The sequence below is a fragment of the Brienomyrus brachyistius genome, chromosome 25, assembly GCF_023856365.1.
Source record: "Brienomyrus brachyistius isolate T26 chromosome 25, BBRACH_0.4, whole genome shotgun sequence".
NCBI lineage: Eukaryota > Metazoa > Chordata > Actinopteri > Osteoglossiformes > Mormyridae > Brienomyrus > Brienomyrus brachyistius.
The window spans coordinates 12,348,459-12,362,778 of NC_064557.1; the positions used below are offsets into that span (position 1 = coordinate 12,348,459).

Genomic DNA, 14,320 nt, shown 5'->3' on the forward strand with positions numbered 1-14,320 from the left:
TCTTGGATTATACTCTTATAAAAAAAAATTAAATTAAAAAATTACTTGCCACACAGGGTTTCTGTATTAGAATGAATTCACGGACGATTACGTCATATACGACGTATATGGAATTAATCCTTTTACTGTAATATTCTGGGTAATTGTGGATTAATTCTGATCGTGTGGAGACTGATTGTCCTGAAGATCAATCGTCCATGATTCACCCGGAATGTCATTGAACATGTTGTCCTCTACCGATCTCTATACAATGAAATCTATTTCGCTACTGATCTCCATACAATGAAATCTATTTCGCTGTAAAGAACTTCGGCTCATAAAAGAAACCAGAATGCTTATCTGAGCCATTAGATCGGCATGCAGAATGCTTATCTTGGTTTCGGGAGACAGATGGGGGTCATTATCTAGCACCCTATGTTGTCGGCAGGGGATATAGGGAGACGTTGCGCAAACACCCGGCACCAGGACGCCTATTGTATTTTATTATCACAGGCAGCAACACTCGGACAAAAGGGGGAATTGGACAACACCTTGCCCTATATATATATATATGTGTGTCGAACTATATATATGTATATATATATATATGTATATATATATATATATATATATATGTATATATATATATGTATATATATATATGTATATATATATATATGTATATATATACACACACACACACACATATGATTTATACTATTCTATATCTCTGGTGGTATATGGTTGTCTTGCATTGTTTTTAATTGATATTGATTTTAATGCGAGGTTATCTTGTATCACTTGTATTAAAGTGTTTTTGAGTGAACCTAAGCGTGCCTGTTTGTTCCTTCGAGAGCCCTATATCCCTCTCTCATCCATTTTAAGACAGTTTCTGATAGTGATAGTATTCTTAGCCATAGAACGTAGTCATTGATGAGACTTCTAAGCACTTATGCAAGTCGCTCTGGCTAAGGGCATCTGCCAAATGCCGTAAATGTAAGAGGCATGTCAGTGAGCTTTTTCAAAGTTTATTTGCATGATTGCATGTCCCTTGTTACACCTGTCGCATCCCCCGCCATGGCCAGAGTATACAGAGATGATCAGGAAGAGGGAGACCGAGAGAAGCCTGAAGACAGCCATTATTCATCCTGTGATCACAAAGTAAATTGAGCAGAAATAAGGGGTACGGGGCCCAACACACTAACGCAGAGGAGTGTGGATGGGACAGGGGCAGTTCACTGATATGGGATGCTGGGAATGACGAGGGGACAGAATGTCGGCGACTCCAGGGAATGTTACACTCCTTCACTGCTCCATTGTTTGATAAAAAAAAAAACCTGAAAGGCTGACAGCAAATTTGAACTAAAGAAAAATCAAAAATAACCTTCCCAAGTGTATTACTGTTATTATTATTACACTCATTAATACTACTAATTTCATATTTACACAGACATATTTGCAATATTTTTCTTCTGTTCTCGGTATCTTGATTCTTAAGTACACTTGAAAATAAAATGTTTTGTTTTCAGAGCAAACTCACAAACCCTCAACCAGAACAAGTCCCATGTTCCCACATGATTTCTGGCTGCCCATCAGAACAGAGACACACACACACACACACACACACACACACACACGCGCGCCCATCCAGCTGTCGGTGCCTGGTGCCAAGGCGCTGTTAAGTGTTTTGCTGACTGGACACTCGCCTGCACCAAAGGAGGCCAGCAGGAGGCAAAAAACATCCATTAGCAGCGTAAATCTAATCTAATCCAAAGCACAACAAAATGTCGAGGTGGGAGGGAACTGTCAATCATTTACATTTAAAAAGCCCCAGCTGGCCGTTTCCTTACAGTTACTACCTAGTGACAGCAAGCCATCTCCATGGGAACACTGCATCGCTCTATGCTCCCAGGCTAATACGGAGAAGCCCAGCAGCGATGAACAGACTGCATCTATCTCCGGATTCCAGGCGGGGAGCGACATGCTGCACGCGGCAGAAAGGGTGTCAGCCTTCAGATGCAGCGAAAAAAATAAAACAAACTCAATAAAAACTACAAATCAATGACAAAATGTGTGTGAGGACTGCAGCTGAAGTGTGATCCTACAGGGGCTGAAAAGGGATGGGGAATGTACCCCCATGATTAATACTCAAACCATCACTAACATCGCCCACATGAAGGGGTCCATCCTCACCCCTAATGTAACCCCACCCACACAAGGGGGCCACCCCCCACCCCTAAGCTAACCCTGCCCACATGCATCGCATCGCATCACACACACACACACACACACACACACACACACACACACACACACACACACACACACACACACACACACACACACACACACACGAGAGGTGACAGAGGGTAGAGCTTGGCAGTCTCACATTAACAGTGACTGCTTCAAAGTCACGTCCAAAGGTAAATACCTGCTATTTAATAATGACACTAGAGCTGCTGGGGGGGGTGGGCAGACACGACACCAGGATGGTCGCTAACATGGACACAGTCAGCTTGCTCCCTCAAGCAGAAGAACCAAAATTAGAGGCAATGAGCTGCAGCTTGGCCGGGGCAGTGGAGGTGATCATCATTAAGAATTCCTAGGCCCGCTGTCGCCTGGCGGTGGGCTCAGAAGATGTCGGGGCAGGTCCCCCAGCTGCCATGCTCTTTGGCCTCCCAGTAACCCCCCTGGTAGATATGGGTGACTTCTCCCGTGGCGGGGTCCTCAGTGCGTTCAAACCACTGCGCCTTGTAGTTGTCCTGGTGGGTGCCTGAAAAACAGAAGATGACTCTGTGAATTAGAGGAGCGGCACTTTTTTGCAAGAATTTCCAGTCGGAAAGCAGGTAGCGGCACACAGCTGCTAATTTGGGGGGTACAGGGGCCCGGGGGCAAAGAAAGGCTAAATGGGGGGGGGGGCAAACAGACAGATAAGACAAAGAGCAATAAGCCAACTGGAAAGAGCATCAAAAGGGGAGGAATAAAGAGGAAGGAGGGCAGGAGTCACGTAGAGTCTCCACAGCACCCCCTGGTGAAGTGGTTGGGAGGAGGGCAGCACAAAACTGAGACAGTGGTGAGAACGGAGGATCAAATGAATGAGGGCAAAGGAGAAGAGGAGCTACCCCACCGACACGGGAGCCAGCAGACGCAACACGTACTGCAGGCCAAACACACCCCACACATGCTGGAGGAGGAGGAGGAGGAGGAGGAGGCACAGCAGCAACAAGGAGGAGAGATACTTGCTTTTCTGAGGTGAGTCAGTAATGGAGTCCTCAATGACAGCTTTGCGGGAGAGAGAGACAGAGACGGGGTGAACATGGGCGCCAGGGAAGCCCACCCCCCCTGCACCCCCCCTCCATCCCCATCAGGCCCAGATTCAGCCTCTGAACCACCAGGAAGCAGTCGCACTCACTTCCCTGGAAGCTAAATCCTGTCCCTCCAGTGCCCCCTCCCCTCACCGTCCTTGGTGAGGGCCGACACCCACGCCACTTCCAGCTCCCCCCCCCCCCACCCACTGCCCCCTCACCGTCCTCGGTGGGGCCTGCCACCCGTGCCGCCTCCCGCTCCCGCTCCCGTCGCACGCTGCGTTGCTTCTCCTCCAGTCGCTGCTTCTCCGCGTTGGCTTCTTCCCAGCGGCCCTGCTCCATGAGCCGCTGATCCGGCCGCCGCCGGCTGTCCGTGGGGGCCACGCCCTCTTCTGACTCATTCAGCGTCAGCGCCAGGGATGAGAAGTAGTACATGGTCTCTGCCCCCTCCCTGCCAATCACAGCACAGGCCATGGAGGGGAGGGGCACACAGAGACAGACAGCCACAGTGAGCAGGACACTCAGACAAATACAGGCCCAGTTCACAACTGGTATTAACGTGATCGATCACTCAGGTGATAAGTGGACAACGCTGATTACAGGTGTGAATGGATTGAGAACGCATCGAGATCCAATCACTCAAACCACATTCGAAGGTGGTCTGAGACGCATATGGTCACATTCTTACAGCAGTGTGAACACAAGTGTGTCCCGGGCCGCATTGACGGACCGCCTACTCAGCTGATGTTTTTGTGTGGGCGCAAGTATGTCCGTACTCATTAAACAAGCGAGTGGTACTTGACATGATTTATGTCAGAACGCGTCAGTGCAACATGGCCCACGGTGTCAATAACTGCCTTATGAATAATGCCACATCTTTTTCTACAACACTAAAGAAATAAGTCTGAATCTAGTTGAGTTGGTTTAACATCATACTGTTGTGACCCATTTGCATGGAGACATTGTGAAATGTGTGCATCATTAATATTCCGTGGAAATTAGGGAAAACTAAACTGTGTAGTAAGTGATCTATTAAAAGATGTTTTTGGAATTTGCACAGATCATATTTATTGCGAACTTTGATGAAGCTTCCTTATTTATGTCTAATCCGCTTTATTAATATTGGTGAAATGTGCTGGTAAAATGTGCCGATTATATAGTTTTACATTGGTCTGTCTGGGGGCTTGAACTCCCGGTCAGAAATTCAATCCCACTCCAGTCCTGACTACTTTGCTCCTTTTACTTCATTTGCTCTAAGTCAGACATATTATTCGGTCACACTAAACAATTTTCATACATTTTGAGCTTCATTGGTTATGATTAAAAGCCAAAATATTATCATATGGCAACCAAAATAAAACATTACAGATTGAACCCTTGAACAAGAAAGTATTAGTATGCCCCAGCTATGTCTTAGTACAGAAAGACCATTTTAAACACGTACATTTGTACTGCGTTGACACGGCATAAAAATGCATGTCTATAACATGAAAAGTTGAACCTTACTGTGAAATAAACTTTGATTTTATTAATCACATTTGCATTAATACGAAATGTTTCATAATAATGAGTCTAAAGAAAATCACATTACCATGAAATCCAGTTTAAAGACTATACATAGAAGACAAACACTGAAATATAATACCTTAAGGATATTATTCAAAAATAAAAGGACATTAATTGTTGACATACAAATATCTATAAATGAATAATTACTCATTTCATTTTGATTATTATGGTGTTCCATACAAACGTTTCAGTAGGGGTGGGAATCTCTAAGCACCTCACTATTTGATTATTATTCATAGGGTTGCGACGTAACGATAAAATAAATTATCGATGCATCTTCACGCATGTTCTTTTTCTATCCAGAATTTCTTTTTCCCCCCCTCACTGTGTGACTACATGGAACTTTCAAAGCAAGGTATTTGTAATGATCCATAAAGAATTTAAGTCCTGCACTTCAGAGTTTCTTTTGAGTTCCGTCAACATCACGCCATTGATTAACATTTAGAAAATCGATTCAGAATCGTCCACCTCTGCACCGTGATGCATCTTACAGTCGATTTTTTTCTCCCACCCCTACATTATACGTGCTTTGGTTACCCAGGAATGTACAAATAGCTTTTGATTTCCTCTTCTCCTACTTTTAATGTTGGGCAGATTCTGCATATGGAAGTGATTTCCGTGCTTAGTTAAATAAGTTGGGGGAGAGAGATCTGATTAAAAGTGGTCAGTCGAGATGCACGCAAAGACGCATGCTGATGTCAGGTGTGAACGGATGTATTTAGCGCTGCCCACTTGTGATCGGATCACCAGAACAGGGCAACAGACAGCCACAGATGGACAGACACGGACACTCACGGAAGTGGGTTCTTCTTCCAGAGCTCCCGTGCTCGCAGCGTCTGGTACACGGTCTTCTGTTTGCCGTCGGTCCCATTCTCACCGCCACCTCCTCGGCTGCTCTGCATCACGCGGGACACCTCCATCTTCTCATCCCATGTGCCTGACAGCACGAAGTGCACCTTGCCATCCTTGTCGCTCACCACGCCTGTGACCTGCAGTGCCAGCGTGTCACTGTCACCGTCACGCCCGAGACGTTTCCCCTGGATTTAACCGTGATGGAGGCTGGGACCGGACCCTCGACAGAGCTACTGACCTTCCGAGCCACGTCCCTGGAGAAGTAGCTGTAGGGGGCAAACTTGAGGTGGCAGTGGTCTCCGGTGCGGTGATTCACCACGTCGATCTCGCCGGACTAGGAAGCAGATTCAGCACACTAACACACGCAGGATTGAAGCAGGACTGCCGCGATTGGTCGATGCTTTCGATGACGTCAGCATTGAAAATGCGTCGGCATCAATATATACATTTTCACCGGTGTATCATTTTTTAAATATTTTTATGAAATTACCTTTTTGATTTCTAAAACACAAATTCAACATTTCTCTCTTCAATAACATACTTATGGGAGTGGGTCAAATTATCACACAACAGAAAAGTGGTTTGTACATTGTGCAAGGTTTTGATGGTAAACCACAGCGACACTAGTGCCATGCACAAGCCGCTGAAGAGGAAACACAGGCACTATTCTGATGATGGACTGCCAGAATATGCAAAACCACGCAAGTGTTCTCAGTTCCTGTTAATGAAATTATCATTAGTATGCAGAGATTTCTAATCTTTCACGACTGCAGTTGCTAAATATACCCATTATTCAAGCCATAAGGTTGTCTGCCTGCCACCTTAGAATTCCCATTCAGTAGGTGTTTGAGAAAATGTTCAGGCTAGAATCTGGGCTTACTGACAATGTGATGTGTGTGTTCGTGCGTGTTGGCCTTGTAGTGACCAGTGTTATAAGCTAAAACTGAAACAAAAAACTAAATGAAAAATATGCATTTGTTAACTGAAATAAAAATGAAAATTATATTTACCAAAAAGACACGTCGGACTTTAAGCTGCCACACTATCGACGTCTCTTTACCTTGTAATGTCACGATATCTCCTCTTTGAAAACATGCAGTGGTTGCAGAGCTGTCCATTCCTTCACTACTACTTGAGGGCTCACTGCTTCCATGATTTACCAAAATAGTAGCATGTAGTCTGCTCCGCTCACCGAATTAAATAAGCATAACGACACGCCAAACTTTATTTTTTGGGCGTCACAATATGCCTCTCATTAACATTTTAAGTTTACTAATCTGCTTATGAAATTGTGGGTGTAACGTCCATATGGTACCGAATTGGCAGCATCTTACCTAAAGTGATGCAATGACATGTAGTTTGTTGTTGTTGTTAAAATCAAATTAACTTAAATGAAAACAGTCAATTTGATTTACAGGAGGATAATTAGGTGATAGAAAAATAGTAATTAGTGACAGCCCTGGATTGGAGGTGCTGGGTGAAAAGTGTATGTGAGAGTGGGGGGTGTCAGAGAGCTCTCACCTGGTCGATCCACAGCTTCCCCACGATGATGTTGTGCACGGTTGTGGTGACTTTCTTCCAGGAGTAGTGATTGTTACTCTTTTCAAATATACAGTGGATAGTTCCTGCAGCAAGGAGAGTCAGTAAGGGTCAGCCCACACACACAGACACACACACGGCACCTGGAGATACCCCAACCCACTCACCCAGGGGCATGATTGAGAGGTATTTCCCCCTGAACTTGCTGGCTAGGGCTATTTCCTGTCTCAGGGTCCATCCTCGCTCAGAGATCACATGATGGGCGGCTGCTGGAGGGTGGTGGCTCACCTGTGGGGGGGGGGGGGGGGGGAGCGGGGGGGTAGTTTGTCAAGTTTGTCTAGCTTTCTGCGACACGCTCACCTGCTCGCTCGAAGGAGCCCTGGCATGTGACACGCTCACCTGCTCACACAGGGACCGGTAGCCACTCTCCTTGACGCGGTCCAGCTCAAAGGTTTCCCCCAGGAGGGGGTTGAAGGGCTTTCCAGTGCGGTGCACGGTGGTCGAATAGGACGAGACGGAGAAGGCTGCCACATAGCATAGCTGCTCCAGGGGGTTCTGGCATTTGGCCGCCTTGTCTAGCAGTTCAGAGTACTCCAGGTCCTCCGAGAGGCGCTGCAGCATGGACAGCGGCTCGTTGAAGTTCACCTGCAGGGGGCGACAGAGAGCTTATTTTATGCCACGGACACCCAGAGGACCGTGACGGAGACTGGAGGATGACGGGAATGGGCTCACGGGCATGGGGATCTTGGAGAGCTCCTTGCCAATGCAGTTCTTCATGATGCTCCACAGGTTCAGCGAGTAGTTGGGCTTGTCAGGAATGCGGGTCCGCCTCTTTCGCACTGGCTCCGCCTCCTGCGGCTGGGGAGACTCCGGATTGGAAGCCAGCGACTGTTCGTCAAGCTGTGAGTGTTACAGCAGAGAGGTTTTGTATTTGATGGCCAGATACCCCTCTAACTGATCTGGCACCCGGGCATGAAAGTGTCAGCACCACTACAGATGAGTAGAAGTGAGCCATATCACAACATGCGAGTTAAACAGCGGCTAGTTTTTACGTTTTAAATCAGTTTACAGTCTCCCACTCTCCAACAAAGGATCACACACATTCCAGCAAGACGAGCCTCCAGGCCTGACAAATGAATGCCACAAATATGCATGCCTGCTCGCACGACAACTGCACGCTCACACACACTCACTTACCGACTGCTCATCCATACCGATCTCGCTGCTGATCCCGCTGACATTGCTGCCCGATCTCCTAGGAGACACACATGGTTAAATTTCCCACGCAACACTGGGTGAGAGCCCACGGCAGATAGGGACCAACCTGTGATACTTGGGATCAGCAGGTACGGTGATGAACTCTGGTACATCCTCCATGGCGTCAAAGAACTCATTTTCGTCATCCTCGTCACTCACGTCCCCTTTTCCAGGCACGGACCCTGTTCCAGTTTGGACACGCCACATGTTATTTTCACACTGACTGTCACCAGCCATGTGGGTCATACTGATGTTGTCAGATGATGTCAGCTCTGCAGGAGAGCTCAGGGCAGCGTTCTGACAGGAAGCCCGTGGCTGTAGGCCCACCCACCTTTGCTGTCCCCAGGCGTGTTGGCCAGAGAGGCAGGCAGCACTGTGGCCCCCCGGAACGCCCTCTCCAGATGGTTGTGCTGCTTGGCCAGCTGCTCCAGGGTTTCCTCGAGGCGGACACGCTGCTCCCGCTCTGCCTGCAGGGCCTTCTGCCAGCGCTTACTGTGGGCCTGGGCCAGAGCCAGGAAGTCCCTGCAAGCCTGGGGAGCAAGGGAGGAGGCATGAAGGGGACGGAGGAGGAGCAGGGAGAAGGCAAGGAGAGAGGAGGAGTGAGGAGGAAGGGGAGAGGGAGCAAGCAAAAAGGAATGGAGGGAGTGAGCAAAAGAGGAGGCGTGAGGAGAAGAGAGGGAAAGGAGGGGGTAAGCAAGAAGGGAAGGAGGAAGTGAGCAAAAGAGGAGGAGCGAGAAGTAGAGAGAATTGAGGAGGAATGAGGGACCCAGCAAGGAGGAGGGAGATGGAGGAAGTGAGGGAGGGAGCAAGCGAGGAGGAGTGAGGAGGAAGGAAGCACGGAGCAAGGGCGTAAGAAGGGAGAGAACAAGGGAGGGAATGAGTAAGCGAGCAAGGAGAAGGAGGAAGGGAGCAAGGAGGAGAACAGACATCATAGATGCACTCGGACCCAGCTAGGAGCACCACTGCCACTTGGAGACGCACTCACATTGATCATGGCGTTAGACGTGATTCGGAACAGCGTGGCTCTCTCCGTCACCTGCCGGATCTTGTCTCCCGCATCTCCCCCCAGACGCACCCCTTCCAGCTCTGACAAGGATCTGAGAAAATACACAAGAGCGTCATGTGGCGACCTTCCTCAGAACGAGCAAACACACGCCGATCGCTGTGGGCAGACGCCCCAGATAAATGAGGGAGCTTATAGCAGTAACACATTTAAGTCATTGTCACTATCAACCTCTTAAATGGGCCATTACTGAAATAAGAAAGCAGCTGCTGTTTCAATCCCAAAGTCACAAGACCCCCCTCCCTAACGCCCCAACTAGATGGAGGCGGCAGCCCCGTACCTCTGCAGGGCAGAGCCGTGCTTGGCAATGAGATCATTGCAGGTGCTTAGGTCCTCCACCTTGTTGCCCAACGTGCGCAGTGTTGACTGCACCTCTGCGTTACGGGCCCCCCCACCCTGTCCCGCAGACGGGGGGGACGATGGAGGACAGTCATCTCCCGAATCATCTGGGATGCCATGGAAGCAGAGCTCATGTGAAAAGAAGCACTTTCTCACTAAGGAACATTTCTGCCCAACCTCACAGGTATGAAGGGGACCCAATTGCAAGATTGTTTCCCAAAATGTGATTTTTCAAGGTTTATTTTGATTAAATGGCATAGTGGTCCAGTGGCAGGCACTATTACCTCACACCTCCACGTTTGGGGGTTCAAATCTCACTCACTGTAAACTGGCACCTCAAACCCCCATACAGTGTTTTATCGTTGCTCCACTGCCTTGTGCAATATACATCCTGTCATCACATCAGCACTGATGTATGGACTCTAATGTGCTACCCTTAGCATGAAACTCCTCAGATGTGGGCTGTTTCCATGTAACTTAGATAATGAACCTAATATCATACTAAATGGAGAGCCAGTTTAGACAGTGTGGAGCAGCCATGAGTGGGCGCTCTCACCAGACTCGGCCTGCATGCGCACGGCCTTTGCCTTGGCCAGCTCTAAGGCAGTGATCCATCGCTGGCGCTCCACTTCCGAGCTTGCTTTCAGGTGGTACGTCTGCGCACCGCCGTTGGAGATGACGAAGTTGCACGAGTCCTCCACTGCAATGTTGGCCGTGGCTAGGTTGATTGTGCCCCGGCAGGTGTGCCCCATCTCTGCCTGCGTCCTATTTTGACCAGAATTAAAGAAGCATTAAAAACTATGTTCATGAAATGATTAGCAAGACGTTCCCCAACTACAATACAAAGCATGATAAGTACACTATTAATAGTTACTAACTAGATATTGCTCACCTTGGAGAAATGCACACACGCAGCCTATCTGATAAGGGGCTCCACACAGATCATCATGCATGCAAGGGTGTGAATGTGAGGGCCTGCTTCCTATTTACCTGTAGTAGGACAGTAGGCCGTTGCTCAGGACGAACCATCGCCGCTGGTAACCCTTTATGTAGTTAGTCCACTTGAAGAGCCAGCCCTTGTACGTGTCCCCGGGTGTCGGCGTGGGTGCCTTGGGCTCCGACATGACGCCAGCCCGCGGCTTCGCAGTTTAGGATGGGGCCTAATCACCTACAAACGGTACAAGCAGAAACATCTTAAGAATCCATAACAGCAGCAAATCACTTATTTTTAATTAAATATTTAGACTCACTGAGTACCCCGGTTCGTCTTTCGAGGACACCTGAAGACAAACTGCGCTAAAGTTTTAATGCCGTTTCGCCAGTGCTGAGGACACCTTCACATTTTAAATAAACGTTTTTTTTAACCTGCTATTTGCTATTTATCAGCTGACGGCGGCGGGCTGTCGGGCGGCGTTAACTGACACGAGCCACGGGCTGGATGTGCATACGTGTACGAAAAGCAGCTCGCCTTCCAAGGACCCGGGCGGCTAGCTAGTCTAACACAACGCTATCATTCTACTAAGGCACAATTGGCAACTTAAATTCCGCACGACACGGTCAGATTGTCCCATAAAATGGACGAGAAGCGTGTCAGGTCGCTTTATGAATAAATAAAACGGAGCGGGGCAGACGGCGACCAGCGGCCTATTCAATTGCGAAGGCCCTGCGAGCCGGGCGCTTGAGTTCTCCGTCAAGACGGCCACACAGCCACTCCCGTCGGCCGCTACCAAGCTGGATGCCTCGGTTCCCTCCAAGCGACCCAACAGTATTTAAACCAAAGACGTACGTTAAAGAGCCGAATGTGTGACAGCTCTGTCCGTGTCAGCCGATCCCCGGTTTGGTCTCGAACCCGCACCAGATCCGACCCCCTGGTTCCGCCAGCGCCGCTTCACACTAAAAGACAGCTTCACGCTTTAGATCCCCAGTCAGTGCGCCCTGCCTATTCTTCGAAAGAGCTCCTTAAGTTACAAAGCGGACTCTTGAAAAGCATATAACTCAGCCGGCTGTCTCACACGTAAATCCAAATCACAAGGGCTTGTACCTCCGGCCGCTTGCGAACCTCCCTCTCCAACAAGGAAGTCGGCTAGCTTGTAGGCTAACGCGTTAGCCGGGGTCAGCGGGGGCTGCCCGTCGGTCCCAACGAGCGGCTACCGTGTCATGCAGCGAAGACGCTGCTCAGCTTTCCGAGCACCTCGTCAGAACAGACAGCTCCTACAACAAACAGTATTTCATCCATATTAGAAATTCATTTGTCAAGTGAATTTCAAACACGGCTGACTCACGGATTAGGGACGAATAACCGTGGGTGACCTCGCAGTCTTGTTAAGGGGGGGGGGGGAGTTCGAAAACCTGCTCTACCAGAAAAGAAAAATCTGAAAGGGGCGGATTTTTGTACTGCAGCTGAAGCAAAAATATCAAAACACAATGGAAATTTCCCTTTGAGATTTTTATTTTGGGGTTGAGTACTCGTTTACTTTCACAAACGTTTCCAGCCTTCCTTTTTAATTGAAATCTGGCTCAGAGAAAGTAATACATAAAATCGGCATGTTTGTATAGGCCCTACACTATATTTTTCCTGTTTTACCAAAGCACTAAAGTGAAATGTTCATACTGAAATGTACCTCCGGGCATCGCAGCGTAGGCGCTTAAACAACAACTTTTTCTAAAACTGCAAAAGTGTGTTTGCGTTCTGCCACTCCATCCACGCACATTGAAGCCAATATGCCATCGCTCTAGTTACTACAGAGCATGTCCCTGCGCATATTACCGAACTATTTTTTAAAAATGCATTAAAACATGCGACTCCGGTGGGACTCGAACCCACAACCTTTGAATCACATCTCAAGTGCTTGACTAGAAGTCCAATGCGCTATCCATTGCGCCACGGAGCCACCTGTTGATGGAAAAGCGAAAATGCTTATACGTCAATTCTCAAACTTCACGTCACCTGCGTAGACTTCCTGATGCGGTGTATATTTAACTATTTTTTTTTTTTTTAACCGACTTTTATTAATGTCCTAGAATTTTCAACAAAGGCATTAAGAGATAGATTAAACAACTCTCCAAAAACCACTAGAAGGCTAACACAAAATTACAAAAAGACGGGAATAAAACGCTTCTAAATACAGAGAAGCACCGTGCGAATTTAGAACGTCCAAGATAATTCACAAGATTCAGAAGTTTTCAACTACTCTTCCTCGTCATGAATTTCAAGGGCGAAAAGAAATTTCCTATCTCCATATGAAATACTGCAAAATGTCAATGTTTTATGCACTCCCTTGTGAACATAAATTTTTTCCGTTGTGAAAAAAAAACAAAAACCATCATTCTTTTAGACCAAAACACAGAATAACAAAAAATGTACACCATCCCAGCGAGCTTACCTGCACTCACATAAAAACAGATGTTTCCGTACCCCTCACCTGCGGCACGTGCACCCGGAAGCTTAAGAATGAATAATTAATAATCTCGAGGTGGTGACTGACGGTGTACATGCAGGTACTTCACTCATGTGGCGCGTTTGCCTCTCACATGAAATCTTTGTTTGGAGGATTTTTTTGCCAGTTCCCCGGGAGCGGGCATTTCCCCAACCATTTATGTAAAAAACGGGAAAATCTGCCCCATCTCCCAAGTGCCCAGCAAACTAACGTTAACTAACGTTGTTGTGTCGAAGTTCAAAAACACCGAGACAAGATTCATTTCCGAAAAAGTAGGCGGGTGTGTGTATGCAGATGATCTGCTTCCGTGAATGTGCAAAAATGGCAGTTGCTGTTCATGAAGACGTGCGAGCGAATCGCGGCTCGACTGCTGATTATCACGAGCGAAGCTGATAAGGATGTCTCTAAAATTAACTGAGTGTATGGCAGATAATATATACACTATGTATGACGAAAATTTTATCACAATTAAATGTGTGATTTCATTAAAGCTTTTAAAATAATTAGTTACATTCCTTTTTAAATTGGTTTATTAGTAGTAAATACAGGGACATGTAAATATAATAAAAATGAAATAAAGCAGAAGTAACGAATTATATATTTATTTTAATAAACTAATACAAAAACAATTTACTGTTATTTCTTTTAAACCAAAAATGCAAAAAAGAACACAGAATTCTCTCTCCTCACAATACCAATAGCCAAAATACTGTTGGTGCCTGGGTGGTTTCATTTACATTTACATTATTTGGCAGACGCCCTTAGCCAGAGCGACTTACATAAGTGCTTTAAGACGCTGCGATGAACTTTTCCGATACTAGCTCAATAAGGACCCAAGCTATGAATACCATCTATCTGAACACTCTGTTGAGAATTTTTTATTTTTTTAAAATTTTATTTTTGTACGCATACACACACATACGGAAAAGAGCTGAGTAATAGTACTCTGTATTACTTCAGGTATTTCTGAAAAAGGAATG

General features: G+C 47.0%; 1 protein-coding gene and 1 non-coding gene across 13 annotated transcripts; both read right to left on the reverse strand.

Annotated features, from left to right (window-relative positions):
* Nucleotides 1-991: 991 nt before the first annotated feature.
* Nucleotides 992-13,613, reverse strand: LOC125720404 (oxysterol binding protein). 12 transcript variants are annotated; one of them, XM_048995796.1, is made up of 18 exons: nt 12,186-12,685; nt 11,945-12,114; nt 10,894-11,071; nt 10,460-10,668; nt 9,845-10,010; nt 9,487-9,598; nt 8,833-9,031; nt 8,569-8,683; nt 8,442-8,499; nt 7,977-8,144; nt 7,644-7,889; nt 7,412-7,532; nt 7,227-7,330; nt 5,944-6,039; nt 5,649-5,842; nt 3,506-3,735; nt 3,223-3,261; nt 992-2,752 (listed from the first exon to the last, which is right to left on the reverse strand). In XM_048995796.1, exons 3-18 carry the CDS (start codon nt 11,025-11,027, stop codon nt 2,610-2,612), a joined length of 2,334 nt encoding a protein of 777 aa, XP_048851753.1. In that variant the 5' UTR covers nt 11,028-11,071; nt 11,945-12,114; nt 12,186-12,685; the 3' UTR covers nt 992-2,609. The 12 variants fall into 12 exon arrangements, with proteins under 12 accessions (XP_048851753.1, XP_048851754.1, XP_048851755.1 ...); XM_048995797.1 differs by lacking the exons at nt 11,945-12,114; nt 12,186-12,685 and adding an exon at nt 13,297-13,613; XM_048995798.1 differs by lacking the exons at nt 11,945-12,114; nt 12,186-12,685 and adding an exon at nt 13,287-13,613.
* On the reverse strand, nt 12,703-12,794 carry trnar-ucu (transfer RNA arginine (anticodon UCU)). Its single transcript is given in 2 exon segments — nt 12,703-12,738; nt 12,758-12,794. It is a non-coding gene; the product is annotated as a tRNA-Arg (tRNA).
* Nucleotides 13,614-14,320: the final 707 nt, after the last annotated feature.

What these genes read in the sequence shown, in the direction of transcription:
- LOC125720404 (XM_048995797.1), bottom strand. Translation starts at nt 11,027, where the DNA reads ATGTCGGAGCCCAAGGCACCCACGCCGACACCCGGGGACACGTACAAG. An exon ending in CACGGCTCTGCCCTGCAGAG is followed by an intron (nt 9,599 to 9,844) that starts GTACGGGGCTGC and finishes GTATTTTCTCAG; the next exon opens with ATCCTTGTCAGAGCTGGAAG. An exon ending in TACTGACTCACCTCAGAAAA is followed by an intron (nt 2,753 to 3,222) that starts GCAAGTATCTCT and finishes TCTGTTTTTCAG; the next exon opens with GCACCCACCAGGACAACTAC.